This window comes from Arvicola amphibius, chromosome 9 (genome assembly GCF_903992535.2).
Source record: "Arvicola amphibius chromosome 9, mArvAmp1.2, whole genome shotgun sequence".
NCBI lineage: Eukaryota > Metazoa > Chordata > Mammalia > Rodentia > Cricetidae > Arvicola > Arvicola amphibius.
In genome coordinates this window covers 9,133,386-9,159,865 of record NC_052055.2, presented here as the reverse complement: position 1 = coordinate 9,159,865, position 26,480 = coordinate 9,133,386, and the positions used below count along the sequence as shown (strand labels likewise).

At 40.1% G+C, this 26,480-nt stretch overlaps 1 protein-coding gene across 2 annotated transcripts in view; it reads left to right on the top strand.

Moving 5' to 3' along the window:
- The window catches only part of Nudcd1 (NudC domain containing 1), a 40,811-nt gene extending 27,345 nt beyond the window's left edge, over positions 1-13,466 (top strand). For both annotated transcript variants that reach the window (XM_038341760.1, XM_038341759.1), the window contains exons 7-10: positions 3,525-3,669; positions 6,679-6,804; positions 9,666-9,825; positions 12,843-13,466. In XM_038341760.1, the coding sequence (XP_038197688.1) occupies positions 3,525-3,669; positions 6,679-6,804; positions 9,666-9,825; positions 12,843-13,135 (724 nt within the window). In that variant the 3' untranslated portion in view covers positions 13,136-13,466. The remainder of the gene's footprint in view (positions 1-3,524; positions 3,670-6,678; positions 6,805-9,665; positions 9,826-12,842) is intronic.
- The last annotated feature ends 13,014 nt before the right edge of the window (positions 13,467-26,480 follow it).

Below are 26,480 nucleotides of genomic sequence, written 5' to 3'. Positions count from 1 at the left end.
CATCAGTGCATCTTCCCTTCTGGCTATTGTTACTAATTTCCTTCTAGAGTCATCTTTTGTTATTCTCTTAAATGCTTTACTTTGTTTTTAAGGAAAAAATTCTCTGCTATATACTATATATACACATATACATATATATGTATATATGTTGGTTGTTTTTGCTCTTTTGGGGTATACACCAGCCAACTCCCAAATAAATCACATACGGAGACTTATTTTTTCTTATAATGCCCTGATGTGGGACTCTCCTCTGTACGCTGTGAATATATTTTATTGCCATTGGCTAATAAAGAAGCTGCTTTCAGCCAATGGCTTAACAGAGTAAAACCAGGTGGAAAATGTGAACAGAAATGTTGAGAGAGAATAGGGGAGTCAGAGACATGCTATGTAGATGCTAAAGGAGAAAGGCGTGAGCCGCCAGCCAGAACCTTATCAGTAAACCACAACCCTCGTGGTAAAATATAAAATACTAGAATTAAGGTGTAAGAGCTAACTAGGAATAACGCTTAAGCTATTGGCCAAACAGTGTTGTGATTAATATGGTTTCTGTGTGATTATTTCAGGTCTGGGTGGCCAGGAACAAACTAGCAGCCTCCGCCTACCATGCCCAGCCTCGGCTTGGTTCATTTCTAACCAGCTTTCCTTAAATTATCCCAAGTACCTTTTGCCTCTGGGCTTTTTCCTTTTCTTACTCCTGTATATATTATTTCACCTTACTCTGTGGCTGGCTGACAGGGTTGCTGGGTGGCGGCCCCTGCGTCCTCTCTCCTTGTTCTCTGGCTTCTTTTAGCTTTCTCCTGATTGTACTCTGTCTCCCAGCCCTGCCTGTCCTTTCTCCTGCCCCACTATTGGCCGGCCGTTCATCCTTTCGTTAGGGCTGTCAGATGTTTAAAGAGTCACAGATTCACAGAGTTAAACAAAGGAAACATAAACAAAAGTAACACACCCTAAAACAATAATTTATAACATACATATATGCATACATACATATGGCTATACATGCTGAGTTTTTTGCATTTGCAAACAATAAATTTTAAATATTTTTCCATTAAGGATGATTATTTTTAGTACTTTATATGTCTTTGTAAAGTTAAGTCTGTTAGGTAGATCATCATTTAAACAGTTTTCTGTTGTTGAACATTTAGGCTATTTCCAGTCTTTTGCAACAGTGAATAATTATCTGTTACTTTGCATATGTAGAGTATATATGAAAGATAAATTTCTGCCTTTGAAGAATTAACTTTGAGAAACAAATTTTACTTCGGTAAAACTGATCATTTATATTTCTTTTATATGTTCTGTGTTGAAGACACAAAAAAATTAAACCATAAAAGAAAGGTAATTGCAGTTGATCTAAAATGTTTCTGCTCTTCAGTATTAAAAAGTCAAGCCAAGTGTGGTGGTGTATCCTTATATCCCAGTACTTAGAAGGCTGAGAATCAGTAATTCAAGGTCATCCTTAGCTCTGGGTTACATGAAACCCTATCTATAGAAACCAAAATCAATTTTTAAAAATTGAAATTTTTTGCTCATCTAAAATGTTTTTTAAAAGCAAGACATGAACTGTTAAGAAAATATTTATGTAAAAGACATTTTCAATGTATAAAAGCTCTACAAACTCCTAAGATAACCAAGGGGCTTAGACTGTATTTCAGTTGATAGAGGGATTGCTTAGCATGCACAAATATACTGTTTTTTTGGTTTTTATAATATATGGAAAAATAGTTATGTTTGAAGTTCTTTTGAAAGGACAGTATGTTTCCACATCTGTTTGACTGTGTTTATGTATATGCAAAAGTCTTGATAGCAGTTAGAATTGGCAATTAAAAATCAGCCAATAGCCAGGCGGTGGTGGTGCACGCCTTTAATCCCAGCACTCGGGAGGCAGAGGCAGGCGGATCTCTGTGAGTTCGAGGCCAGCCTGGTCCACAAGAGCTAGTTCCAGGACAGGCTCTAAAAAAGCTGCAGAGAAACCCTGTCTCGAAAAACCAAAAAAAAAAAAAAAAAAAAAAAAATCAGCCAGTACAGTTGGTAGCTCGAACACAATGCTCAGTGCAGTGCTTTCCTAGCTTGCCAGTTGGAAGTTGCTTAACCTCTTAGGTGTTTTCCATTCCTATTTGGAACATGGACATAAAGACAGAACTTTATTTGGTTGTGTGAAGCATTAGATGAGGGAAAATATGAAGTGCCCGAGGTAGTCCCTCTCACAGGGTAGAGTGCTAGGTGAGTGTGAGCCAGTGTGGTTGCTCTTGTTATCATTCTCATCAGACTGGCGAATTCCTTAGAGAATGTAACTAAGTCTGAGCATTATTGATTGTGGTGGTAATTTTCAGTTTTAATGATGAGAATTTTTATTATGTAAGTGATATTATTTTGTATAGTTTCTTAAATAGTTGCAGAAAAATTTAGTGCTTTAATTGTTTTATGATTTCGTGATAACAGCCTTGCTAAAGAATAGTTGATAAGTTTGCATGTTTACTTTGATAATTACAATAATAGGTTATATTGTGTTCTTGGATTTGTGTGCTTGAAGCAGTGTTCTAGGATGTGAGTTAGTGTGCTACACATTTATCAGAGATGGTGCATGGAAAAGCTTCCTTACTGTGGAGGCAACACAAGGCCTGCTACCTGGGTTGCCTTTCCTGTCCAAAGGACACAGGCGGCTGCTTCCTCCTCTGCCCGTGGTCTGCCCTTACTCAGGACTTCATTTTCCTGCAGAATAAGTTTCTTATCACTGGGTCTCTGGTGCGGCCTGCCTAGTGCAATTGGAGTTTCTGCTTAACGGCTTAAATGTGTAGAATTGGATATAAAGCAAGTTATATAGACTGTATTAACATTTTTCCTGTGTTACAAAGTTTCTTTTTAATTCCTACATTTGTTTTCAGTTCTTTAAAAGTTCATGTTTTAAAAATTAACATTGACATTAATTTAACTTGCCTTCTCTTTGATTAAAATTGCATTTAAGGCTATTAGTTTCTGATAGTAAAGTGTTGAGTCTGTATCTTAAGAGGTTAGTTGTAGGTCAGTTGTTGTTGTATATGCTCCACTGCACATCTATCTGATGTGTCCCATAGGTCCATGCTGCTTGTGCTTTTATTACTTGGATTTAGTAGCACACTACATACCTGCATTCCATTTTCTGTTTTCTCAGTCACTCCAATTCTGTCTTCGGCCACGTGGAGCTCCATTTCTAGTGGCACTGTCATGTTTAGTTATGAAGTTTAGGTTATTTATTATTGGAGTATACATAAAAGTCAAAGTGGGTAAGATTTTTGTCAAAATACTCTCTAGATACTAGATAGGCAATTTTTAACTCCCTCTCCTCCTCTTTTCTCTCTACTTTTCCCCTTCACTCTTTTGCCTCTCTCTCTAGTTTTGATATGTGCCATATCCTCAAGTGGCCATGAACTCTTGATTCTTTGCTGTTTGAGCCTACTTAGTGCTGGGATACTGTAATGAAATACCACACCGGTTTAAATGAATAATATTTAATGTAGCATCATGTTTCTCATTTAATCTTTTAGCTTGGAGATTACCTTGATTAAGAAGAATGAAGGTCTGATGTGGCCAGAGCTAGTAGTTGGTGATAAACAGGGGGAGCTTATAAGGGACCCAGCCCAGTGTGCTGCAATAGCAGAACGCTTGATGCACCTGACCTCCGACGAACTGGTAAGCAAGTACAGTAGTATAAGGCACCGTCCAAGAATCCAGGAGGATCTTATATGAAGATTATGCCATGTCAAACATTAGTGTGCCTTTCCTTATATAAATGCCACCGATAAGTGATTATCAACCTAATTAATGTTTTCATATGGATTGAAATTCTAATATTTATATGTTTTACTATGAATATATATACAGAAATGTGAAGGCATATCTTACATGGTGTATGTGCGTAGCTGTATCTTGAGATTCCTTAAAAGAATCAACCAATGTTGAGAGCAGCAATTACAATTGTGCCATTTATATGCCAATAACCGAGACTTGATTGTATAATAAACTATTGTAAATAGTGCTATAATAAACGTAAATGTACAGATGTCTCTGCACTACATATGTAAGCAGTGTAGAAATTACTAAGGAGTTTCCTCACAAAACTAAAAGCAAAGCTGCCATGGGTGTGAGCTGTACCGCATTCCATGCCCAGCAAGTGTGTAAGTCCCTCCTTCCCCACGTCATCACGAGCATACATTGGTGAACAGAATAGTCAAAGCCTAACCAATATAAAACATAATTAAAAAAAGAATAAAGTGAGATAAAAATAAAGTAGAAACAACAGTAGCCATGTCTCTCTGGTAGTGTCACCGAGTCCCTGCATCCCTTTGCTGTCTCATGGACTTGGAGCTTTGCTCCTTTATAAGTCTGACAGTCAGTGTTCTTATCTTTATCTGTTTTGTGTCTGTGCTTATTGCTGTCCCTTGCCTTTCTGCTCCTCCTACTTCTTTCTCAAGTCCAGTCTTGAGTTAAGATTTGTGGGGAAGATTGCTCTTTGTTCCCACTTCACCTTCTTCTAGCTCAGTAATTGTTGTAATGGATGAAATATTCCTTGATGACAGTGTCCTGACAATGCTGATTCAGCTATGGGGTAGAAAATGTTAGTAACTTGCAATAGCCTATTGATAATTTGAAAACATTTACCAATGCTTTAGAAGGTGGGTAATATGATCATTTACCAAAAGTGCTATTGGCATGTGTAATTGTCTGACTTATTGCCATGTTGAATTATAGCTATAAAGAAGATTCTGAAAAATTATTTACTCTGTACCATTAGGTGCATCTAAGACTAGAAAGAGATTAAAATATTGAAAGTGAATGTCTTTATCAAAGAGAAGTCTGGCCCAAATAGAGAATACAAGTTTCATCTTTGCCAAGTCATTAACAATTTCAAGAATATTGGAATTCATGTACCAGACGATGAAGTATGATTTCCTAGCTCTTTTTTACAAAGCCCCATTTCTTAGACTCCTTTGATCAGCAGATTTTATTATGACCAGCTTTGTTGAGAGTATAATTTTCACACTAGAAGATACTGTAGATAATTAAGCTGAGGGCTTTTTAAACTTCATGGTTTCAAGGAAGCATTGATATTTATGAGAGAAGTTACTTATGCCCAAACAGTGTTTTGTGTTTGATGAAAATAGAGACACACAGTATTGTCATGTATATCTCACATCAGTAAGCTAGGGAAGTGGTAGATCGTAAATTGCTCTCTTTTTCAATATTTGGAAGTTGTCTATCCAAAATCGATACCTAGGTAATGTTTATATCATAAAATGGTTAGGGAAATCATCCTCCATCATGGAAGAGATTATGTAATGTTGCTGTTGTGTCTTAGCCATCTGAGCTTTGAGTTCCCTTTTTTTGGTGTTTTTAATGATTCAATTTAATACATAGAGTGTTATCTTAAATATCACTTTCTGTTGACTTTAAATTTTTTACACTCTTAATTGCTACATTTATCTCTCTTCTTTGCTTAGTTTGTTATTTTTCTGCTTTGAAGGTAGTTTAGATAATTAATTTATAAAATAATCATTTAATGTATACACTTTCTTGTGAATATTTGTGTATATGTCATGTAATATGGCTATCTCTGACATTATTTGTCTTTGAAAAAGTATTATTTTATGTACAACTTAAGAATTATATAATCTGTCCATTCCCTTATCACTTGTATTATTGTCATATACTTTATTTCTGTCTCCGATCCCTCATAATCCAGTATTTTTAGCCTGAGTCAGATTTTGGAAGAAGAGCAGAGGTGAGAGGAGACAAGCCACTCACTCGCGTGGTCCTCACGTCCTCTGCTCTCCATCTGTGTTGACTCAGCCGGCACTTACATGTTTTCTTCCTTGAAGAATTTCCCTCAGTGTTGCTTGTGGAGGTGTATATATTCTGGTGATTAATTCTCTCGGCTTTCGTTGGTAGACTTACTTTTCTTGCTCAGCTTCTTTCAGTTGCCTTTGTTGGGATTATAATGCAGTGGTAGCACAGTTATTGTTTGTTTTAGAAAGGCTGTATTGTATTTGGCTGAAACAGCTTTTGTGAGAAGTCAGATATTTGAATCCTTGTTCAGCCATGCAAAATAGTTTCTTCCGACTGCTGTTAGTGTTTCTCTTTGTCACTGCTTTTCAGCAGTCCTATTATTGTGACCTGCAGTGCTCTGATGTTTTTAACATACCGTGATTTCTGATGTGCTGGAGTGTTTAGTGTTCTCTCTATACTCATGCTATTTTATGTTTTGGTTTTCTATTTGCATTTTCATATGGAAAAAATTCACTAGGTCCTTTTTTTCTATCTTCCATATCTCAACATACCCAGTTTTCTTTTCGTCTTTGAGTATATAAAATATATTTACAGTACAAGTGTTTTTGTTGTTGCTGGCTGGTTGACTAGTTGGTTGGTTGATTGGTTTTAGTTTCTTGGTACAGGACGCAGGTCCAGCCTGAACCAGTCTCTCTGTGTACCCCAGACTAGCTTTGAAGTCATGATGTTTGGTCCTTCTGTCTCCAACATTTGAGTCCTGGGTTCATAGGCCTGAGACACTGTGCCCAAATGACCAAAGCTGTCATTTTGACATCTTTTTAAAGGATGAATAAATTATTTCTTATTGTTTGGTTATTACTTGTTATTTATTTATTTATTTAATTTTTTTTTTTTTTTTTTTTTTTTTTGGCTAAGAATCCAAATCCAGACAAAGAGAAACCTCCATGTAATGCTCAGGAATTAGAAGAATGTGATATTTTCTTTGAAGAGAGCTCCAGTTTATGCAGATTTGATGGCAATACATTAAAAACAACCCATGTGGTAAGTTCTTGATAATAGGGATTCTGAAAAACTGTGGATAATAAACAGAAAGTAGACATATAAAAATTGAACGAAATATATGTTTTGCAAAAATAGTTTGATTAAAAGGTATTGGATGTGATAAATTGCATAAGCACATTCTGCAATGCCAGAGTTTGGTATACCATGTATGGGGGAGGGGGCTACAATTCAGTCCATAACTCAAATCTTAGCAGTTGCCAGGATTTTGCCACCACTGTTTTTTTCTCTGTTCTTCCTTTCTTCTTCTTGCTGGAGAGTTTAAGAATGAACTGCATTTATTGTCCCTTTGCCTACTTGATGTAGGCACCAAAGATGAAGGCATTCTTTTAGTGTAACTACGATACCATTAAGGAAATTTAATATTGCTAGAACAATCTCACTGTAAAGCTGATACTCAGACTGCACTGTTCGAGTGCTGTGCTTTCTACAGCTCTTGGTCGTAACTCCCCCGCTCATCCCATGCAGCCCTACATTTAAACCTAAATTCACTTTAGAACAGCCAATTACAAAATGTTTTCGACATAAAATTCATTTGTGTAATTCATTCAATATGTTTATATTTTCTGTTTGAATACTTTGGTCAGATTTGATGACAGTTATGATTTATTAAACATCAAATATGATCAGTTTTGAAATGGGATCATGATAAGCATTCCAGGAACAGGTAATGACTGGACTGTGTGTTGGGGTTAAGAAGAATGTGTAAGAGGACGAGAGGCAGACTGGAATTTCTGGGCTTGTGATCAGTAGCACTTTGATACACTGTGTAGCACAAGTATGGGTAAACGGAAGAAGAGAACGAGCTAATGTTTGCATGGTTGATCTCTCTTAGATAAGCTTTTAGTTGGGGTTTGATTTGTTCCTTTCTCACTGCAGTCCAGTCATGCGCAGGAGGCTCAGGGATGTTAGTTCTATCCTTAGGAATGGTAATGCTCACTTCACAGTAAACACATTTTTATGCAAATTCTGCTGTAGCCTACCTGTACCTCAGTCCGGTTTGTGTGTGTGGGAAAGCCCTCAGTAATCCAGAGGAAAATGATGGATGTGAGGAAAGAGCTGAAGCAGTGCTGGGTCCTCCGCGGCTTTCGTAACAGGGCCACTTGCTAATGGTATTTTGAAAATAAGTCTCACTTAGCTACTGACAGTCCAGAGCAAAGGGAAGGAAGAAATAAACAGCAGCGAGAGCACAGCAGCCCATTTCCTTGCTGCAGAGTGAACTCTGGGACTCTCTAAATGCCCTGCTCCTGGGTTGTTCTCATGAGCGGGCAGCTTTGTAGATTGCCCTGGTGAACCATTGAATCCTCACGCTACAGCCTTCGCAGCTTTCCTTACACAGTGCAAGTCAGGCCTCAGCGTCCTAACCAACATCTCATTCTTCATTGGACTGTAGAATTTATGGACTCACGTCAGCATATATCATACACTGGGCCTCTCAGCCCTGACCCTAACCTTACTATCTACATTTGATATTATTTCTGTTGATATTTAAACCTCCGATAATAAAATGGTTGATGAGGAATATGGCTGCAACCTGGCTCTGTTAAAGAAATTTCCCTGTGAGTGAGATCCAACTGTGAGTCTCAAATTAGTGAAATGAGTTCCTGAAGTATAGGTATTACAATAACAGCTGCTAACAATATTATTGATAGTAATAATAACATGATTCAGGAACACAGTGGAGTTATTGATAAGTAGATCTGAGGCCTTATCTGATATTGTGATTTTTTTCCCTTGTAGCATAGAAGCAATTACTCAAAATCTCAAGGCACTGCTTTCAACTATTGCATGAAGATAACAACAGCCTCTTGAGCTATGGAGATTAGTACTTAGAACATGCCTGGCATATAGAATATGCTCAGAAGTTGTAGTGGCTGTTAATTATTCTTGGTATTATTTACAAGTTAGCACCAGCAAGTTTAATGTTTGTGTTCTGTGATTTAGCACTGTTCTTGTTTTCCAGTTGGCACTTCCTGTCGTCTGTTAAACTACTGGCATTGAGGGCTACATAGTGAAAGGACCCAAGGCCAAGTTCTCTGCACAAAGATTTCTTTGGCCCAGAGGGACAGAGGGCAAGGAATAAGAGACAAAGACAGGAAATAGAGGCTGGGGGAGAAGGGGAAGGGGACAAAGGACTGCCTCTGAATAGAGAGGAGACAGATGTGGCCCATAGGAGAATGGCTGTTTGTAAAGGTAAAGGGGGAAACCCGCATTAGGATGAGGTGTTTAATTTTAATTGTGCGTGTTAATTGTGTGAGCCAAAGGGAGATTTTGATTTCTGGACTTCCATACTTTGGTAGCTGGACCTTGGTAGTCAGCCTCAGGAGAAGGAAGTGGCCAAATAAGGGACTGGACCTTGGGGGCTAGCTTCAGGAATGTAATCTAATGGAGGTTAGTAAGGCAGAGGAAATAGGAGAGGGGCAAGGCCTGCCAGAGCCACATGTTCTAGTGGGCTAGTGTCCCTTCAGATAGCATAATGGTTAAGAACAGAGTCTGGGTCCAAATTTCATGTCCATAGCTTCAGTGCATCCTGACCTTGGACAAGTTAAGGGTCCTACATCATTGCTTCCGTCAGCTTTAATATGGGTGTAACAGAGACATTCCTTTCAGGATCTCTACGAAGAATCAGTCCAGAAACTAGGTTCTCAGAGTTTAGAGCAAGCAAAACATGGTGGCCGGTATGCGCTGAAATCCTAGGCTGGGACAGGACTGCCAGAGCTGCAGACTTAGACCTTGTCTTAGGAAGAATGGAAGAGGAAAAGTCGGTTTCAGAACAGTTATGTCTTATGTCCGTTTTCATTACTGTTACTAACTTTTGAATAAATTGATTTTTATCCCTTTAGGTGAATCTTGGCAGCAACCAGTATCTGTTCTCAGTCACTGTGGATCCTAAAGAAATGCCCTGTTTCTGTCTGCGCCACGATGTCGATGCCCTCCTCTGGCAGCCGCACTGCAGCAAGCAGGATGACATGTGGGAGCACATTGCCACCTTCAATGCCCTAGGTAGAAAGCGTGCCCTGCAGGGGTGTTTCCAGTCCGCCCAAGTAGTCGTCCTCTCAGATGAAAGCTGTTCTGTTTCACTTGAGCCAGGCCTGCTACGATTTGGGTGTCTGTGTTCTGTTGACCGGGGTTAAAGTGTTAAATACAAAGATGAACCTGTTATTACAGTTGCATGGAACATAACACAGAATGGACATGGAAGTGGCAATATAACCATTTGAATCTTTCTAATGAGTTGAGTTAAATACTGACTTAAAATACATTATCATCAGGGTCTTTGACATTGCAGAACATGTAACTTGTTTAAGTATCTTCAGAGTAATCTTCTAAAACGTTATACAGCTGCTGTATAGGGATGTACATTTTTAATGAGAAGACATACTTCTTTGAACTTAAGTGCAAAAGAAGCCAGACCTGGTGGTACATACCTACATTCCCACCACCTGGATGGATGAGGCAGGAGTGTGATGCCAGCCAGTTACATAGCAAGAGTCTGACTCAAAATCCAAACCACAGTGAAAACAAGAGGAAGTAGTAACTATAGTAACTACACTTTAATTGGTTTTATGTTGAAATATACCCCATATTATGTAGGAGGTCTGTTATATGAATTAGCTACAATTATTACTTTATTGGACACTTATTTTAAACTGGCAGCATAAATGTAAAATTGTGGGTTTTAAAGCCTATGTTTGTACAACTTTAATTGATGAGGAATTTATCATCTAGCACATGTGACTAAACTGCTTCACTTGGACTCTTAAGTGGATTTGTATGTCTTGGAATAGTTTGGGAGGTTTGATGGATTAACTAACTGCTCTACTGTAATTCCTATTTTGTAATTATCTTCTTTCAGGAAGAGGAAAGTTCTTGCGGGTCACTTTTAGATTCTTAGAGTCTTCATTGCATGGCAACACCTGTTTGCAGATGTCTTCTGTGCTTGATCTTAAGTTAAATCAATTTTCTAGTAGATAGGACTCTTGAGTTCTTATGTATGTTACTATTAAAGTTGCGTGTACAGTTTATGTTCATCTACTCAAATAGATCTCTGTATTTTCACTTTTCCCTCTTTGCATCCTACATCATGTTTTAAAAGCAGTATTGACCTGCCACATCTCATGACTTACTCACTTCACGTGTATATGTAAACCCATGTAAAGATTATGAATATATGTTTGCATTTAAATCTAGTTTGCATCTGAGAAAAACTGATATTTTGTCTCTTCCCTTTTCCTTCCTTCTTCACTTCCCACTTCCTTTAGAACCCTTCCTCTCCCTACATTGTCATCTGTCTGATCTACTTTTCTATCCCTCGCTGTGTTTGCATATATTGTGTGTATGTGTATGTATGTGCGTACGTGTGCATGTGTGTGCTTAAATCTAGAGTTGGTGTGTGAAAGAAGCCTGCAGTGTTTGTCTTTTGAGTCTGGTTGATTCCATCTAGCATGGTAATGTCCATTCACATCTGTTCCCTTGTAGATGACATAATTTTGTTTTTTCTGGTGGCTAAAACGCCACATTTTGGGAGTGTGTGTATAGCATTTTCTTTATGCATTCATTTGTTGGGTATCTAAGCTAATTCTGTATTTTCACTTCGGTGAATAGTGTTGTAATAAACATGGGCGCTACCTGGTTTCTGCCGTTAGGTGACCCTCTAACTGGATCGTATGGTGGTGCTGACTCCCATAGTCTGCACAACGTACACTCCCGTCAGCTCTTTTTGCCCACATTCTCCTCGACATTTATCATCCTTTGTTCCCTTAACAATAGCCATTCTGCCTACTCCCCAGTAGAATCTCAGTGGAGACATAATTTGAATTTCCACAATAAAGATGTTGAACATTCCTTGTATGTCTACTGGACATTTGTGCTTCAGCTTTTGAGAACTGCCTGTTCATTTTGTCACCCATTTATACACTGAATTGTTTTGGATTGGGGTGTTTGTGACCTCTTTGTATATTCTGGATACAAGTCATCTCTCCAGTGCATAGGTAGCTTCGATACTCTGTCACAAGTAGTTGTTCCCCTTGCTGTGCATTACCTCTTTAATCCCATGTGACCCAATGGCATCTTTTGGTTTTATTTCTGGAGCTATTGTAGTCCTTCCCAGAAATTCATTCCTTTTTTATTAATTATTATTTACATCTTTCTTTACTAGTTTCAGAATTACAGGTCTTAAAGTTTTTGGTCCACTTTGAGTTGATTCTTCAAACTGAGACTAGTCTCCTTCTTTTCCATGTGGATACCGTTTCCCAGTATCCTTGTTACCGAGGCTGCAGGGTGCTAATGCTTGTTAGCGGCACCTCTGTTGTCAGCTGTGCTGTGTTTATTTATTTATACCATTCCGTTTGTCCGTGTGTCTGTTGTTGTGTCTGTATTATGTATGCTGCTTTTGTCTTGTGGCTCTGTAGATGAATAAGTATTGTCGTAACCTCTAGCCATTATTTTCTACGTAGGATTTCTTTGTCTATTTGGGATCCTTTGTGTTCCCTTATGAATAGTAGGATTGTTTTTCTGTTTCTGTAAAGAATGTCATTATAATTTGATGAGGATCTTTTTTAAACTTTCAGCTTCACTAATATAGCCATTTCTCAGCACTACCAAGGGCATGGGAGCTCTTCCCATCATCTAGTGTTTTCTTCATTTTGCTTAAAAAAAATTTTTAAGACATCATTTTAGGTTTTTTATTTTTGACCTAGGCATTTAAATTTTATGTGTTTTGGTATTTAAGATTTCAAATTCTTATTATTATATCTCATGGAAATTAAATGGAACTGTATTATGCTTTGTTGAAGAGAAACCCTGTTTTGTTTCTTAGTAATTAAAGTTGTATTTTTGCACTTTTAGAAGAAACTGTGGCTTAGAATAATGACGCTGAATTCATTCATTGTTGACTATGGTATATGTCTGACTTAAGGATTTGAGTTTGTGATGGTTACTGTGAAATAGTAAGCCTTAAATCCTGACTTTTCTCCCTTTATTTTTAACATATCAATTTTTTTCCCTTATGTTTTTGGCAGGTTATGTCCAAGCATCAAAAAGAGACAAGAAATTTTTTGCCTGTTCTCCAAACTCCTCCTACGCAGCCCTCTGTGAGTGCCTTCGCCGAGTGTTCATCTATCGGCAGCCTGCTCCCATGTCCACTGTGCTCTACAACAGGAAGGAAGGCAGGCACGTGGGCCAGGTTGCTAAGCAGCAAGTAGCAAGCCTAGAAACCAATGACCCTATTTTAGGCTTTCAGGCAACAAACGAGAGATTATTTGTTCTCACTACCAAAAACCTCTTTTTAATAAAAGTAAATACAGAGAATTAATCCTCCAATATTTGGCTGAAATCAAGTATCTAGTGGTACCTGGAGGGCTGAACAGTTGTCCTGTAACTTGTTAGGTTTTACTGTGTTAACTACAAACATCCTTTATGAAGTTTTATTTTTAAAGGATATTGGAAATGCATTCAAGAGATTATGAATCTATAAAAGCTATGTGATAGATAAAGCTACAGATTTAGAGAAATTGGCTTCTGTTAAAAAAATGAAGATATTGGCAAATATAGTTATTTTTTAAAACCTGGTGATTAAATCTCGTCTTTTATATGAAAAATTATGAATTCATTGTTTAAAAATAAAACCATTTATCATGTACCTAGCTCATTGTTTAGATTGGTATAGTCACTCTATAGAATGTGTGGGTAGCAGTCAAACACTGAGTATTATAAAGTATTTTAACAGGTTGAAATCTACAGAAAATTGTTGTGAGTCTAGAGTTGTAAGAGTACAGCAGTTTTGATCATGTTTGCTTATAAGCCTTAATTATTTTCATAGTAAGCATAGATTTGCTTATGTAAGCATAGATTTGCTCTATTATATCAGAGAAGCATTTTCCTTTATTGCATAACCAAATACCACAAAATTCAGGTGTTTAAGAGATTATTCTAGCTCCTGGGAAGCTAAGGCTGGAGAATTACCAGTTCAGGGCCAGCCTGGGCCACATATCAAGACCTTGTCTCAAGAAAGAAAAGCAACTCAAGCTTTATGGTTTTTCATGGTTCTGTGAATTGGGTCTTCGTGCTCTAGATGGTCTCTTGTCTTCTCGTAGGCTGTCTGTGCGTCCTGCCATGAAAGAGAACACATTCTAAGAGCAAAGGTGTGCAAGGGTTTGCCAAGCTTGGATTTTCATGATTGCTAAAAAAACATGGACAGTGTGACTCACATGGCCAAGTCTAGACAGACAGCAGAGCTGTGATACGTTGGGGCCATTGATGTGACAGACACATAGAACAGATTATAATACATATTTCTTACTAAGATGTCCTTACTTTTCTGACAGTTTATTTATTTCCACATTTTTTTCTTCATAAATATTTGTGGCTCAGAATTATTCTCCAAACTTCTTTCAATTTGTATTTATTGTGGATTTGTTTTGTTTTATTTTCACATTATTTTTAGAGTTCATATTTTATAAATGTCCTTAAAAGTTTAATTAAAGAGAAAGAAAATAAAGGATCATGAGATAGAAAATATTTGTATGAATGTATGTTTTGCCTATCTGGAACAAACATGGGACTGAATTCAATTTAAAGAAGTTTCTGGTCTAGGGAGATGGCTCTGTCAGCAAAGTGATTGCAGCATAAGCATAAAGACCCGAGTTTAGATTCCTGTTACTCACATTAGAAAAAGAAAAGAAAAACAAGTGGGCACAGCTGTATGCATCTATAATTCCAACACATGCTAGGCAGAGACAGGCGCAGTCTAGCCAGATCATCTGAACTCCGGTCATGGCAATGTCATGTTCCTCGTGCACATGTGAACATTTGTCCTCCACATGCATGCACACACATGTGCGCATAGACTCATAAACATGAGAGAGAAAGAAAGAGAGGGAGAGGGAGAAAGAATTTTAGCCAGTATTTGACTGGGTAGTTTCAGTTAGGTGTAACGTTGTTGTTTCTGTTGTTGTTGTTGTTGTTGCTAAGTTCAATTTTTGAGACAGTTCTCACTGTAGCCCAGACTGGCCTGGAACTCATGATCATCCTTTTCTTACCTCAGTCTTCTGAAGGGCAAGGACCACAACACCTAGTTTCAGTTTAAATTTGACTGAATTTAAAGTTTAGTGTGTGTAAATTCTTGCATTCGCTCCCCAGCATAGTGAGTGAGAATAAGAAAGGAAGGAGCGAAGCAAGGAAGGCAGGCCATCTTGAGAGACAAAAGAGGAAAAAAGATTACACATCTAAATTCTGCATTGCTCAGTGGTAGAGCTACTATCTAGCACTGAGTAATAAGATTAAAGATCACTGCGCTTAGACCCTTTTATAATCATCGTGTAAAACAAGGAATGCAAACTGTGGAACCCTGATTAGTAGCCAAAAGAATGGGATCTGAGATCCCAATGGAACTATTGAAAAGATCCCAAGGTTACTATCTGGTGAGGGTTTCTAACAAAGAACAAAGATGCCCTGTTCTCTTCCCTTAAGAGTTAATTCAGATGAGCCTGTCAGTCACCTGGGCCCAGGAAGAAAAGGCCCAGGAAGGAGTTTTCTAAGGACTCAAAGAAATAATACGAAGCATACCTAAGAATGTAGGTCAGTACAATAGTCTCTCTGACCATTGCCCACTTCCACCTTGAGGTCCCCATGATGCCCCCCCCCCCCCCCAAGAGGCCGCTCTGGCCACTGCCCTCCTTGTTGTCAAGAATGACTCTTTTTACCTTCTAATAAACTGCCTGTCTTCTACACTGCATTGTGTGTGTGTCGTCTGAATTCTGAGCAGAGATCCCAAAGACTGGCAAGGCCAGGGTGAAAAACAGTAACACTGCTGAAAGCGCTGTTCGATGCCCAGTACTATAAAGTGAGCAGCTGTTCGATGCCCAGTACTATAAAGTGAGCAGCTCAGCCCTCCTCCAACGCAGGTTCCAGAGAGAAATTAAATGGCCTCAAATTCCTAGAGAACAATCCCTCCCCATGTAGAATAAAGATGTGTAGTTCAGATAGAGGAATTTCTGAACATTTTCAGGATTGAAAGATTCTGCAACGTTTATCTTTCCCTCTTGGTATCAAAGTATCAATAGTTCTTCTTTTTTATTTTTATATAAATATGTATCTTTGAGGAGTTACTAAACTGTTTGGAAATGAAATGAAAAATCTTATCCATAAACTGAAATGGAAGTAGAATAAGATATGGAGGGTGTAGTTACACACACACACACACAGAGAGAGAGAGACAGAGACAGAGAGACAGAGAGAAAACTCACATGAAGTCAGGCCTCTTCTGAGTACATATAGGAAAACCTGACCTAAAGTAACTTGGCCGAAAAGAAGCCATAGTGATTCACATTACCAGGAAGTTTAAAACCAGAGCTGAGCCTTGGTAGGTAATGCCAACATATCACAGCTCTACAGGCACTAAGTTCCATCTCTCAGCTGGCTGTGTAGTTTGAAAAGTTTTTGCCTGACTGCAATGACCAATACAAGTCTTTAAACCTCATCACTTGTAATTGGTTTAAGTGGATCAAGTGCTCACTGGAGCAGAAAACAGTCACCAGAGACCTTGCAACTGGCTTCTCTTTGCGATACTCTCCATACTGGTGCCAAGACCGGATCCAGTAACATACAAATACACGGAATTAGGAATGTTAGTGCGGCTTCCACCGTGAAGGGGAATGGATGGTGATGCTCAAAATACGAGAAATGAGTATTGAGAAGCCATGGCTTTATAAGAAACGTCAATAAAAATGGAACTGTAGCAAAATAAGGATTATATGGAGAATTTTGATAAATTTCAATCCCTATTTTAAACCTTATAACTGTCACTAAAGGATTGACTGAAATTCAGAAGAAAGATGTAATGCAATAAAGCTGGCTTTTCAGACTGGGAGCTATTAATCAGCGTATGCACAGCCCCAGGCGCTGCCTAGAATATGGCCCCTCCATTCCAGCCACAGGCATCAGACTCTTGGATTGTACTGTGCCCAGAGGGTTGAGATGTTAGCAGACTTGACATATGGACATTACTGCTCTGATCATACAATCTTTTTTTGCTGTGTCCTGTGTCCCCTATTTTTTCTCAGACTTCCGTGTCCCATTTAAGCTCCTACTTGTTACACCTTGCTTGGGACACTGATAGACAGCTACCTAAATCCCTGAATCTTCTCCCGAACTGCAATTATGAATTCCTCTTCCGCAAAGACAGTCTTTTTTTCTTAATCTTTGTGGTATCATTTGAACTGGTTAACATACAATAAGCTGCTGCACAATTATGAAATATATGTTGATCTAACATTCCTTTTATTGCCATATAATCCCTAAATCTATGGATGTGTTTTTGTTCATCTTTTAGAAAAGCACCCCAAATCCATCTGTGAAAAAAGCTCCCTGCTGAGGGCTCCTTGCAGTCACCTGTAGATAACTTCTGAGCTTGTCCTTAACTTTAACCGGGCTCAGGCTCCCTTCCTGGTAAGTGCATGCCTGCCCCTGATTTTAACCAGGTTCACTTTGCTCTCCTTGCCTGTATGGTACGTTTTCCACATAATCTGCTCTGCTTCCTTCTCAGACTGAATCCATTTCTACTCTCTCACACAGCAAACCCATAGTGAAGTAAGTGGAATAGCCATGCCACTGCCTGGACATTATGTTGTCTTGAAATGTCTTCTGCCAAAAAACCTAGTGTTGGGGGCTGCAGACCCCTGGCCCCTTGACTTTCTTTGCCTGCCTCAGACCGTTGTCCTGCTGGAGTGAACTGAGCAAAACAACTTGTTTTCCTGTGTTTGCAGCTGCGCTGAGCACGAGACCCTCATGAGTTCCTGATGGCAGGGGAGTGAATTCTGGTGGGTTTTACAGCTGGAAATCCCAAGAGCTGGGGCATGGCTATCAGCTAAGGATCCCTATATAAACTTCCCTGGAGCACAATAAAGTTGGCATTCTTGTTTCAAGGATGACCCGTGTCCCCGTGTCTCTGTGTGCATATGTTTTTAAATCTCAGCCTAGTTCCCGGCTCGCGTACTGTCCCGCAGTGCAGGTGCTACAGCTTAGTCCCTGGCTTTTGAATTTAGCCTCATCCAACTTTGCAGTACGCAGGCAAAACGATCAGGTCCTTTGTAATGGTTGGTTTTAATGCCAAGTTGCCACAATTCAGAATCAACTCAAGAGAGACCCTACCTGAAGAACTGACTTGCTGTGGGAAGGCTGATCACTGGGTAGCGAGCCAGATAATAAAGGACATTTTATTTTTTTATATGGTTTATATTTTTTTATATTTAAAAATTTCCATCTCCTTCCCTCCTCCTTCCCCTTCCCTCCCCTTCTCTCCACCCATACCCCCTTCCCTCCCTCTCCAGGCCAAGGAGCCATCGGAGTTCCCTACTCTATGTTAAGACCAAGGTCCTCCCAACTCCCCCCAGGTCCAGGAAGGTGATCAACCAAGCTGAGAAGGCTCCCACAGAGCCTGTCCATGCAGGAGAATCAAAGCCCAGCGCCTTTGTCCTTGGCTTCTCAGTCAGCCTCCACCGTCGGCCACATTCAGAGAGTCCAGTTTGGTCTCATGTTCCATCAGTCCCATTCCAACTGGAGTTGGTAATCTCCCGTTAGTTCTATCCCACCATCTCCATGGGTGAACGCACCCCTCATGGTCCTGACTTTCTTTCTCATGTTCTCCCTCCTTCTGCTCCTCATCAGGACCTTGGGAGCTCAGTCCGGTGCTCCAATGTGGGGCTCAGTCATTTTCTTCATCTATAGGTGGAGGTTCTATGGTGATATGCAAGAAATTCATCAGTATGGCTATAGGAACTGGCCTTTTCAGGCTCCCTCTCCTCAGCTGCCCAAGGAACTAGCTGGGGGCGTTTCCCTGGAAACCCGGGAACCCCTCTAGAGTCAAGTCTCTTGACAACCCTCAGATGGCTCCCTTAATTAAGATATATGCTTCCCTGCTCCCATATCCACCCTTCCTGTATCCCAAGCATCCCATTCCTCCGAGCTCCCTTTCGAAGGAAGTTCATCGCTTACTGACTTGGTCTTCCCTCTTGCCAAGCTGATTTGCCCTGTTGCTCCTCCCACTCCTCACTCCACCACCACCAGTAGCAGAATCAGCCTTCCCAAGCTTTCCTGAACTAGGGACCAGCGGCTCTCAGGGACTTTCCAGGCTTCCAGTACCAAACTGGGACTACTAAGGCACCCTGCTTTGTGGACTGAGTACTGCTGGTCATCACCCCCTAGTGAGAGAGAGCTCTTCTGGGACCATTCTGACTGTTGAGGCACTCAGCCTCGAGGACCCAATGCCGTGATTTTGCTGTCTTATTATTTAAAGGCTCATGTAATCCAAAGTTCTGAGGGGTGTGTGTGTGTGTGTGTGTGTGTGTGTGTATGTGTGTGTGTGTGTGTTTGAGAGAGAGACAGAGACAGACAGACACACACACACGAGAGAGAGAGAGAGAGAGAGAGAGAGAGAGAGAGAGAGAGAGAGAGAATGTGTGTTCATCTTGATCCTGTTCCTGTAGAGAACCTAACTGATGAGCCTCTATCAGAATCGACTGAAACCGTGACTCCCTGAATTTGGCATTTGGCTTGGCGTTCAAGTCTTCCGAACTCACAGGAGCAGCCCATAATCGCTACTTCCCCAGCTTCCCACCATTCTAGGACCTCTAACCCACAGCTGCACACTGTTGTGCACGAATCCACAAACCAATGGTCCGTGTTCGCCACAGCAGCATCTTTTCAGTAACAATTTTCTATCTAGTTGCTTTTCTCTCTGGGACAAGATGTAACTGAAGGACCGCAGGTTTTGCTCCATGGTTAGGGGATACGGGCTGTTACCACGGAGACCTATAGCAGCAGGAGCGGCTCCCAACTGTGGGAACAGAAAGCTGCTCACCCTGAGGTGGGGCAGGAGGGAATCCTGGAGCTCATCTGGCTTTCTCCTTTTTGCTTTTCTTCAGGCTGGGCCCCTCATGGGATGATGCCGCACATTTAAATGTGGAACCTCTACTTTCAGTCTTCTAGGTGTTTCTGAGTCTAGTCTTTGACAATGAAGACAGCCAAATACGTGTTGGGAACAAAAGTGTTCATGGTGGGCTGCTGTGATAGAATAGTGAGCTGATAGGGGCAGATTTGGAACATTAAGCTATCACCAAATTGGATAGGGCCTTAAAATTTAAGTTTTAGAAGACAAGGAACTGAAGGAATTTCGGGGCTAAGATGTACAGGAAATAAACAGACCCTTGCAAACCTTCTCCAGGTGGTGTAGCTCAGCAGCACAGTGTTTGCTTGACAGGTGTGAGGGGTGGGGTTTGTTCTTCGTTACTAGGAAAAAAGATTTTGTATAAGCACGTGTATAGCAGACAACAGAGAAACTGGAGGCATGAGTTCTTTGCAAGAGCTCTTGAGCAATGGCAGAGGCAGGCGGAGGAGAGGGAGGAAGAAACTATGAGGAAGGAACTAGCAGAGTAATGGCAGAGGCAGTCCAAGCAGAGGGCAAAGAGACAATATAAGACAAGCATGGCAAAGAAAACCATGCAGTGAAATATAGTACGAATTTCTCTGATTTCATGCTTTTAGGATTAGAATAAAGTAGAAGAAATACAGTTACACTTAATGAAGTCATTCTCTGTTGAAAACGTCAGTCTTAAATTCCTTTGAAAGACCTCACTTTAAAGACAGAATCCTCCTTTCAGAAACAATAGCAAAGCCTCTTGAGATCTTGAAACAAGATGAATGAACAAACACACCTTAAACTTACACATGTAGTGGCGGATTGAACGGCTACTGAAATAAATACGTTTAGAGAGCTACTTTGTACCAGCCAGTGTTAGGACACTTTATACATTAATCCTATTTTTATACCAACCTGAAAGAGAAATTAAGTAACTTGTCTAAGTTGCGTAGCCAGTAAGTGGCGAGGCCTTGATTTGAACCAAGATAACCAGGTCTGCTTTCGACAAACAGCAGCTTATCAGTGCTTTCCTTCCGTGCTGAGAACCAAAGGTTCCTGGTGTGCTAAGCTGGCCGTGTAGCACTGAGCTGGGTCTTAAGTTGATGGCCGAGTTTTCATGATTCTGATGGAGATGATTGAAATCTCTGCCCCACGTCTTTAGTATAATAGGCAGATAGAGCATGGGGCATGCATGCGTGTCTCAACAACTGCTTTTATCTTGGTGTTTGTGACTTTCCTTACAGTTGTCAAAATTTACTATCTTCAAGGACAAGGGCTTTGAAAAAATGGTTCAAAGCAGTGGGAAACTTGATTTGTGATGTTAGAAGCTCATGACTTTTTCCTCATACATGGCGGATAAGTTGCTTTCCACTGTGATTTTCATGAACGCTGTTTCTGAAATTGCTTCTAAATGAATTCCTTTTTATGACATCTGCTGTGCTCTGAAGGAACCAGCGACTCAAGCTGTGGGATAGGATGGCTCCAAATAGGCTTTAAAAGGTTAGCGCTTGGAACCATGGAAAGGAAAGGAAAGGAAAGCTGCCTGAGCCGCTCCTGAATATCTGTCTCTCAGGCAATGGTTCATTTGTGGGCTTATGTCTGTTCATTTATTTTAGGCAGAACGGGTCCTGTGCAGGTCAGTGAACATGGAGTCAGTTCTCTTTTCCTAGTGAGCTGCAGGATCCAACTCAGGTCCTTGGCTTTGGCACTGGTGCCTTTACCTGCTCAGGTCTCTTACCAGCTCCTCAGCGGGAATTGTTCGACTCTTGGCCCCGTTTTAGTTTTTTACTCACAGTTTCATGCGTGCACGTGATGTGCCTTGATGGACTGAGTGGATCGATCAAATCTCTTCACCTTTCCCTCCCTTCCAGTTTTTCCTACATCTGCCCAGCACCACCGCCATTTTTCCATTTTACCTTCATGTGCTCTTTTCTTTGTTTTTTTAAAAAAACTACTGAGTCCATTTGGTGTTTCATGTATGTGGGGGAGTGTAGGGCCACCGGGAGCGAGCATGTGTAGACTTTCAGGGATTGTACAGCTGAATGATATCGACTCTCGTTTCCCTCAGACCATTGGCAATAGCTCAGCTCCTTAGTAAGGATGGAACATCATGGGCCCCTCCCTCATCCTATTTGTTTAATAAGTTCTCTGGTTGTATTTTCTTGTTTCTTTTCTGTTTTTTTTTTTTCTTTTTGTTTTGTTTTTGTTTTGTTTTGTTTTGTTTTGTTTTAGAGACAGGGCTTCTCTGTGTAACAGCTCTGCCTGTCTGGAACTAGCCCTTGTAGACCAGGCTGGCCTTGAACTCAGAGATCCACAGTCTCTGCCTCCTGAATGCTGGGATTAAAGACATATACAACACAACTACTTAGTTTGGATGTATTTTCTTAAAGTACTATTTTAATGTTTGTTTCATCTTGGACTAAAAGCACTTGTTTCCTTGTTTTCCAAAAACAGCAATCATCTAAACTCCCTGATAAGCCTGGTGTTCATGGGTTATTAACAGAGCAGGAAAACCTGGGGACCTATTCGTCACATTTGCCTACTGTGAAGACCGATGCACTGACAGGCTTTTGTAGGTAGTTTTTGTAGACAAGTAGCTGGTAGCTTCCATTGTTTTCCTGGCAGTACTTTGAAAGCATGATTCTTGAGAGTTGCCTCATTGAAGAGAGGGTGAAGAATTGGGACACCATCTTAACCTTAAGAAATGTGTTCATTTGGTGTCAGCAAGTCTTGATCTCAGGTCTGACAACAATATGAAAACACAACACAGACTGATGTAGACTTAGAAACTCTAATTGAGTCATGATAAGGCGCCAAAAATAATGGTGTTTTGGGTCAAAAATTCTGATTTTTAATCAACAGAGAAATTCAGTTTTGCCATATGTATTTATTGATGTGGGATTCCCCTCTGTATGCTGTGAATACCATTGGTTAATAAAGAAACTCTCTTGGGCCTGCACAGGGGGTAGAGGGAGGTGGGGGAAACTAAGCTGAATGCTGGGAGACAGAAGGTGGAATCAGAGAGAAGCCATGTAGCCCCGACAGAACCAGATATTGCCAGTAAGCCACTGCCACATGGCAATACACAGATTAATAGAGATTGGTTAAATTCAGATGTAAGTGCTTGCCAATAAGAAGCTAGAGCTAATGGGCCAAGCAGTGACTTAAATAATATGGTTTCTGTGTGATTATCTCAGGGAACCAACAAGCGGCCTCCTCACAACAATTTATGACTGGTTGGGTGGAAGATTTAAGAATTATGTTCCCTAATTTCCCCCAGCAACGGCATTTGAAAGCACATTAGAAGGCGTTGTTCTATGTTTTTATCATTGGTTTCTTTTCACCAATAGGGAAATAAGGTGTTAAGAGAGAACATTCTTAAAATTACGTTACTAAGTTTATTTTGCCCATTCTAGGTATCCAAAAATAATCAGGGTAAGAATTCTAAAGATTCATTAGTTTGGGATATTCATTGTTATACTAGTGTCCTAATAAAATAGATATCTAAAGTAACAAAAACAAAACAGACTGGAATTAAGAATTAAGAATTAAGTTTGTTAGTTATATTAATATGCGCTAGCTTTATAACAAATAGAAAGATTGTCTGGGAATCCCCATGTAATCTAAAGGGCACGGAGATGTGGAAGTATTGTATAGCGTGGAGAAAACGCAACCATTGCTGGCTTCCAGGTGGAAGAAGACTGAGTCACGGAGTGCATGAAGCCTGTGGAAGCTGCAAAGGCAAAGAAAAGGGATGCTCCCCAGACCCTCGTGGACATGTGCTGCCTTGCCAGTAGCTCCCCTATGGTGCTGTCAGACTCACCTGGACCGCTGGTCTCCAGAACTCTGTATTCATCAGTTTGTATTTGTTTTCTCATTGCTGTGACCAAATATCTGATACCAAGAGACTTAAGGAAGTCCTGATTTCGGATTATGGTTTTAAGAAGAGGTGGTCCATAGGGAGAGGGAAGACATGATGGCAGGAGCCGGAAGCAGCTGCTCTCATGTCTGCAGTCAGGAGGCAGAGAGTAGCTAGAAAGGAGGCCAGTCTCTAAAACCTCAAGCCCTGATCCAGTGACTGACTTCCTCCAGTGGGGCCCCACTTCCTAAAGGCTGAATCTTCCAAAACAGGTAGGGTCCAAGTATGCAAACTCATAAACCTATCTGTACTTTTCCATTCGAACCACAGCACAATTGAATTTCTGTGCACAAAAACCTGTGAAGGACATTTACAGTCAAAGCACGATGTAGAACGTACTGTTTGTTGTAATTTGCTATTTTTGTGATTTGTTGTGTTAAAAAGTATAAAACAACATACCAAATTTAATAAATCTAAGATACATATTGTGATTGATATTAAATTCTATACATGTGTATATACCTACCTATCTACAAATAGATTAAAAGTAATCTCTACTTAAACTCCTGTTAGAAATAAAACAATACACAAGGATATTAGTGGAAATGTTTGCTAAGACAAAATAATTCATAAAGTGATCATTGAATACGGTAGTAAAAATGACCTGTTAAACAAACAGGAAGGTATCAAATTAAGCACCTTTCAAAGCGATTTCTGGAAAGCAGAAATTAGAAGTAGGCTTATGATGAAATGGGTAGAGGAAGATACACTTTGAGAAGGCTACTGAGGGTACAGGAACCTGATCACCAAGATGGAACTCCATGGTAACCCTGGACTCAGATTCAACCACCTGACAGCATGAGCGATCCACAATCAGACACAATCAGAAGGACTACTTAGACAACGCTCTTGTTTCTGTAGGAGCAAAGACCTGTGGCTTCCTTTTTCACCCTCTTCCATGTTCACAGGCCACAAGGATGTAGCATTCTTCAAGACAGAAGAGCATCTGTGGCCTTTTCTACTCAAGTGCAAAAACCAGGACGAATTCTCTGAACCCAGATTCGTGGTAAAGACGTTAACATTTCTGAGAAAAGTATCTCTCATTTGAGAATTTGGACAGAGCTGTAGCTTCGCAGATGGCTCTCTGCTGGCTCACAGCAGGGTACATTGTGCTAATGAACAGACACCGAATTCCTCCCTAGATTTCCTAGGTTAAGGAGGGGCCTGGTTGCTGTTGTTGTTCCTTGGAAAATGACTTCATCTAAAAAGAAATCAATATTCCCAATATCAGAGAATATGATCAGTGGAGCTATGACATGACATTTTAAACAAAATTGGATGGTTATTAGTAATGACAATTGTGTGAATATTAGCAAAACAAAGAAGAGTCCTCAGCCGAAAAGGACTGAATTATTACAGGGAGACCGAGCTTTCACAATAACACCACAGAATTCTAATCCTGCATACTTCTAAGGGGGAAAAAAAAACCCAGTTCACTAATTTCCTTCAAGTTATACTGACAAATAAAAATAATGACACAGTAAATTAAAAATTCTGTCATGAAGAAATTTCCAATCTAAAAACTTTTATCCTTCAAATTATCAGTTCAAAGTAAGTTCAGGTTGGATACATTGCCGTGTGCAATCTCTCAGAATGGTGAAGATTATCTTACTAAGTACAGTTTGTCAAATGCATGAGAGAAAGAACCAAGAGGAAGCATAAGAAATACCGGACCAGGAAATGAAGTGATAAGAAGAGTCTCATTGGGCAGCTATAGAAGCAGAGGAATCCGCAGTTGATGGACTGAGGAACAAGGATTCAAGATGAAAAGCCTCGGGGAGTGGAACCCATGTTTGACCTACTCAGTGTTTGCTTAGCATACTTAGCATGTATAAGACAGCAAATGGTAAATCGGATTTCTGAACAAAATACAAAATTGAAGATAAAGAAGGCATGATTCAAATACTGTGGTGTGATCTCTGGCTTTGAAATTCAAATTTTAACCTTCGCCTTTGCCTTTGTGAGATATTAGGCCATGGTATTGCATTCACAGAGGTGGAAGTGTAGTTGTAACAACCAGATAACCAATATATAAACATATATGAGAGAGGAGGAAGGAGTGAGAGAATGTGGCACTTACACTAAAAGGGCCTGAGGGGAACTGGTGAGGGAACTTAGTTGGTAAAGGTGCTTGTGGCCAAAACCGATGACCTGGGCTTCATCCTTGGGACCCACATGGTGGAAGAAGAAACCAACTCCTACAAGTTGTCCACTGATTCCCACAGATGTTCCTTGGCACACTTGTGTGTGGGCACACACCCAGGCATGTGCGTATGTACACACAAACATAAGTCCAAATAAATAAATGTGGAAAACAAAAGGCCATGAGATACACCATGTGGCTATTCCTCAAGTGCCTCTAAATCATTGTACAATATGTTGAACTCACATATGTGAATGAGTGCATTTTATGAGGAGGTTCACACAAGAGGCTATGGTGTTTTCAACTCGTGATTTGGTGCAGGTAATTTACTTACAAGAAGTGGAGTCCACTTACTCAAGTGGTAGGAAGAATATAAACTTCCCCAGGAATTAACTTTTGTCTTTGAAAATAGGGGAGAGGCCTTACCAGGGCAAGGAGGGGGAGAAAGCTTCATGAATAAAGAGGTGGTTTTAAAGAAATCTCATGGATTTGAATCAGTGCTGTTACACCTATAGCAGCTATGTTAAGCAAGGACTTTGGTTCTAACAGATGAACTTCTGCAGAGGAATGAGCTTCGTGAACCAGGAGCTATGTGGGACTTGAGAACATGAACTAGAACTTCAAAACTATTGACACACATCCTGTCTGGGTTCTTTTTCTTAGTACATCACCTCCACGCTATC